At 50.3% G+C, this 5,626-nt stretch overlaps 1 protein-coding gene across 1 annotated transcript; it reads left to right on the top strand.

Moving 5' to 3' along the window:
- The first annotated feature begins 1,301 nt into the window (after positions 1–1,301).
- Positions 1,302–5,377, top strand: LOC125376022 (proline-rich protein 36-like). Its single transcript, XM_048387205.1, has 3 exons — positions 1,302–2,189; positions 2,236–3,953; positions 5,338–5,377. Exons 1-3 carry the CDS (start codon positions 1,302–1,304, stop codon positions 5,375–5,377), a joined length of 2,646 nt encoding a protein of 881 aa, XP_048243162.1.
- The last annotated feature ends 249 nt before the right edge of the window (positions 5,378–5,626 follow it).

Here is a 5,626-nt window from a genome sequence, read left to right as displayed (position 1 = left end):
TTCCGCTATAAATAGTAAGAACTGTTCAACCCTTTTCATTGAGCAGTGGGGGCGGTCGGGTAGCCAAGTGGTTAAAGCGTTCGCTCGTCACGCTGAAAACCCGGGTTCGATTCCCGACATGGGTACAATGTGTGAAGCCCATTTCTGGTGTCCCCCGCCGTGATATTGCTGGAATATTGCTAAAAGCGGCGTAAAATCAAACTCACTCACTCACTCATTGAGCAGTGCTACCCGTGAAGATCCAGGTAGAATAGGTCTTCAGCAACCCATGCTTGTCGTAAAAGGCGACATGCTTGTCGTAAGAGGCGACTAACGGGATCGGGTGGTCAGGTCAGGTCAGTTAATATATTTTTTTTATTTAACCATGTTTGTTTTTTTACTAGATAATATATACACATACAGACATAACTGTTCCAACTTCTAAATGTCTCTCAAAGACATAAACCTGCTTAATCACAAGAGCCGTGAAGATCCGGGGTAGAATAGGTCTTCAGCAACCCATGCTTGACGTAAAAGGCGACTAACGGGATCGGCTGGTACAAACAAACAAATACTACGGACCGGTTCTTACCCCAAATTGTCAAATATCAATATGGATATGTATCGCATTATTACCGATTTCATTGAATTTCTCGTTTTATTATTTAACATTCTTTTATCATAAATATTACAAACTTTCAAGCTGTCAGTATCCTAGCAACAGAACTTGCTTTTTAGATAATACAGATAGACGAAAAACAGCCGTATACTTCGAAAATGCACGAGAGACGTGTAGACTTTCGGCTAGACCACATCAAACATTGTCGCTCTTGTTTCTATCTGTGTGCATAAAAAATGCTTTCTTTCTCGTAAAGAGTACATACACATCAATTTAGGCCGGAATGAAGATTTTATCTTCGGTAGACATGGCTATTCAACTGAAACAGATATATTTGGGGTTTTTTTTAGACAAGTCAGCCTTATCAACGTATTGGGCGCATAGCGACTGCAAAAGAGGTGGCAGAAATCAATTCATCTTTTGGCACGTTCTCAGAGATATTTTACAGGCGCTTCATATGATTTCAGTCTGATCACGTGACACATCCAAGACTATGGCGGTAAATGTTGTATTTTCATTTCGTTATTTACAGATCTTTGAGAACATATTGTCGGTTATCGTAATAAAAACACCCATTAAAACAACACCATATAATACCAAGCAAGATCTTTACAGCTGGAAGAATAAGTAAATACATTTAATGCCAGTGACTGCACTGGACTGTAATTCACTAGAATAAATGTTTTGTCCTGTCCTATCTCCCATGTCTCCCCTGCCTGTCCTGTCTGCCCTGTCTACACCGCCTGTCCTGTCTGTCCTGTCTACACCGCCTGTCCTGTCTGTCCTGTCTACACTGCCTGTCCCGTCAGCCCTGTCTACACTGCCTGTCCCGTCAGCCCTGTCTACACTGCCTGTACTGTCTGTCCTGTCTGCCCTGTCTACACTGCCTGTCCTGTCTACACTGTCTACACTGCCTGTCCTGTCTACACTGCCTGTCCTGTCTGCCCTGTCTACACTGCCTGTCCCGTCAGCCCTGTCTACACTGCCTGTACTGTCTGTCCTGTCTGCCCTGTCTACACTGCCTGTCCTGTCTACACTGTCTACACTGCCTGTCCTGTCTGCACTGCCTGTCCTGTCTGCCCTGTCTACACTGCCTGTCCCGTCAGCCCTGTCTACACTGCCTGTACTGTCTGTCCTGTCTGCCCTGTCTACACTGCCTGTCCTGTCTGCCCTGTCTACAACGCCTGTCCTGTCTGCCCTGTCTACACTGCCTGTCCTGTCTGCCCTGTCTACACCACCTGTCCTGTCTGCCCTGTCTACACCGCCTGTCCTGTCTGCCCTGTCTACACTGCCTGTCCTGTCTGTCCTGTCTACACCGCCTGTCCTGTCTGCCCTGTCTACACCGCCTGTCCTGTCTGCCCTGTCTACACTGCCTGTCCTGTCTGCCCTGTCTACACTGCCTGTCCTGTCTGCCCTGTCTACACCGCCTGTCCTGTCTGTCCTGTCTACACCGCCTGTCCTGTCTGTCCTGTCTACACCGCCTGTCCTGTCTGCCCTGTCTACACCGCCTGTCCTGTCTGCCCTGTCTACACCGCCTGTCCTGTCTGTCCTGTCTACACCGCCTGTCCTGTCTGTCCTGTCTACACCGCCTGTCTGTCCTGTCTACACCGCCTGTCCTGTCTGCCCTGTCTACACAGCCTGTCCTGTCTGTCCTGTCTACACCGCCTGTCCTGTCTGTCCTGTCTACACCGCCTGTCCTGTCTGTCCTGTCTACACCGCCTGTCCTGTCTGCCCTGTCTACACCGCCTGTCCTGTCTGTCCTGTCTACACCGCCTGTCCTGTCTGTCCTGTCTACACCGCCTGTCCTGTCTACACCGCCTGTCCTGTCTGCCCTGTCTACACTGCCTGTCCTGTCTGCCCTGTCTACACTGCCTGTCCTGTCTACCCTGTCTACACCGCCTGTCCCGTCATCTCTGTCTACACTGCCTGTCCCGTCATCCCTGTCTACACTGCCTGTCCCGTCATCCCTGTCTACACCGCCTGTACTGTCTGCCCTGTCTACACCGCCTGTCCTGTCTGCCCTGTCTTCACTGCCTGTCCTGTCTGCCCTGTCTACACCGCCTGTCCTGTCTGCCCTGTCTACACCGCCTGTCCTGTCTGCCCTGTCTACACCGCCTGTCCTGTCTGCCCTGTCTACACCGCCTGTCCCGTCTGTCCTGTCTACACCGCCTGTCCTGTCTGCCCTGTCTACACCGCCTGTACTGCCTGTCCTGTCTGCCCTGTCTACACTGCCTGTCCTGTCTGCACCGCCTGTCCCGTCTGTCCTGTCTACACCGCCTGTCCTGTCTGCCCTGTCTACACCGCCTGTCCTGTCTGCCCTGTCTACACCGCCTGTCCTGTCTGTCCTGTCTACACCGCCTGTCCTGTCTGCCCTGTCTACACCGCCTGTACTGCCTGTCCTGTCTGCCCTGTCTACACTGCCTGTCCTGTCTACCCTGTCTACACCGCCTGTCCTGTCTGCCCTGTCTACACCGCCTGTCCTGTCTGCCCTGTCTACACCGCCTGTCCTGTCTGCCCTGTCTACACCGCCTGTCCCGTCTGTCCTGTCTACACCGCCTGTCCTGTCTGCCCTGTCTACACCGCCTGTACTGCCTGTCCTGTCTGCCCTGTCTACACCGCCTGTCCTGTCTGCACCGCCTGTCCCGTCTGTCCTGTCTACACCGCCTGTCCTGTCTGCCCTGTCTACACCGCCTGTACTGCCTGTCCTGTCTGTCCTGTCTACACCGCCTGTCCTGTCTGCCCTGTCTACACCGCCTGTACTGCCTGTCCTGTCTACCCTGTCTACACCGCCTGTCCTGTCTGTCCTGTCTACACCGCCTGTCCTGTCCGTCCTGTCTACACAGCCTGTCCCGTCTGTCCTGTCTACACCGCCTGTCCTGTCTGCCCTGTCTTCACTGCCTGTCCTGTCTGCCCTGTCTACACTGCCTGCCCTGTCTGCCCTGTCTACACCGCCTGTCCTGTCTGCCCTGTCTACACTGTCTGCCCTGTCTACACTGCCTGTCCTGTCTGCCCTGTCTACACTGCCTGCCCTGTCTACACTGTCTGCCCTGTCTACACTGCCTGTCCTGCCCGTCCTGTCTACACTGTCTGTCCTGTCTACACTGCCTGTCCTGTCTACACTGCCTGTCCTGTCTACACTGCCTGTCCTGTCTGTCCTGTCTACACTGCCTGTCCTGTCTACACTGTCTGTCCTGTCTACACTGCCTGCCCTGTCTGCCCTGTCTACACTGCCTGTCCTGTCTGTCCTGTCTACACTGTCTGTCCTGTCTACACTGCCTGTCCTGTCTACACTGCCTGTCCTGTCTACACTGCCTGTCCTGTCTGTCCTGTCTACACTGCCTGTCCTGTCTACACTGTCTGTCCTGTCTACACTGTCTGTCCTGTCTACACTGTCTGTCCTGTCTGTCCTGTCTACACTGCCTGTCCTGTCTACACTGTCTGTCCTGTCTACACTGCCTGTCCTGTCTGTCCTGTCTACACTGTCTGTCCTGTCTACACTACCTGTCCTGTCTGTCCTGTCTACACTGCATGCCCTTCTACACTGTCATACCTAAAGACGTTGAAAGATGGCACTTACTGTTACCCTGCCTGGCGCTTGGCATTGAGGGGCTAAACAAGGATTGATCGGCTCGTAGTCAGTATACCGTGTCTGAGTGGCATGTTTTACATACGCTAACCTGTCATCGTGCTGTGAGTATAATTTATATTATTTAGTCCGTCATTACACTTAAGATTCCTTGTTGGATCCGTGACTTTTGCACTTGATTTTACGTGATTTGGGAACATTATTCGTGTTCGAATCCAAATTTTAATAAACTTAATTTTGATATCGTTTCTTTGGCTCGTTAATGTATCAATATTTTACCCGAAAAGCTAGGAATTGGTTTTACGATGCGACCATTTAACAAACAATGGCGGTTTAGTTTCACATTTTTTGCACATGAAAGCAGGTTTAGTTATTAATAAATAATAGCTTCCGTATAACAGAGGCAGTAAATCACCACACATCCGTACATTGACGCAGAGGGTTTTTTTAAGTTTCGTTTTAAATTTTTGCCGCACTTTCAATATAGAACCGTCACTGTAAATGATAAGAGGACAATGAAAGCTTGTTGCCACGAGTTACCATCCGTAGGTCATGTCATACTATGGATATATTTTCAATTATGTATTTGAGTGAAAAGGTAGCGTACGAAAGCAAAGCGTGTATGATATATCGGACGGTGACCTGTAAAAAAGTCGAGTCTGAGCCAAATACACCAATGGTTGATAATGTGAACAACGTCCGATTAAATAGGGTAATATGACGCGAAAGTCGCCGAGCCTGGCAAGTTAGTAACGAGAAAAATGAGAATCGCAGATGAGATGGTTTTCAATGTGCCCCGGGGCACCAACTACAGATTTGGACCGACAAGGACTGGCCGGCTCGGAGTCAGTATACTGTGTCTGAGTGGGGTATTCATGTTTAACTGCGGCATGGTATCTCAGTGAGCTAGCACTATAAATCGGCATCAGTCCGGACTAGTACAAGCAGCCACACACACACACATACACGTGCATGCACGTCGCTATATAAGTGCAATAATCTTGGACGCGACGTTAAACCCCATTTCACCTCACCACATACATGTTGTATTTTAGTATCGGAACTAAAAGCATGATATGTCACTTGACCTACTAAGGCCAATCATGTTACAAAGGCAGCACAGCACGTCCTCATACGACTACGTCATTTGCAGGATAGGTACAGGTGTGCCACAGCAACATCTACAACAGTAGCCAATCCAAGATTGCGAAGGATAACATCTTCGTGAGGCAGGTCTCCGAGCTATAGATGGGCTGTCATAGGTGTTGATTTGACGGGACGTCATCCGCCATTGCGACGTCAGATGTGCCAAGTATACACGTGTGAAGCCACCAGCGATGGGAAGTTTGGTTCAGAGCCTAAAAAACTGTTACGTGGTGATTTCCAAATTGTAAGGCAGGGGTTAAACCGGAAATCGGTACATACAGAAGTACAATGGGAAA

The sequence above is a fragment of the Haliotis rufescens genome, unplaced genomic scaffold, assembly GCF_023055435.1.
Source record: "Haliotis rufescens isolate VD_foot unplaced genomic scaffold, xgHalRufe1.0.p SCAF_69, whole genome shotgun sequence".
Taxonomy (NCBI): Eukaryota; Metazoa; Mollusca; class Gastropoda; order Lepetellida; family Haliotidae; genus Haliotis; species Haliotis rufescens.
The sequence above is the reverse complement of the archived record's forward strand: the minus strand, read 5'-3'. Positions and strand labels throughout refer to the sequence as shown.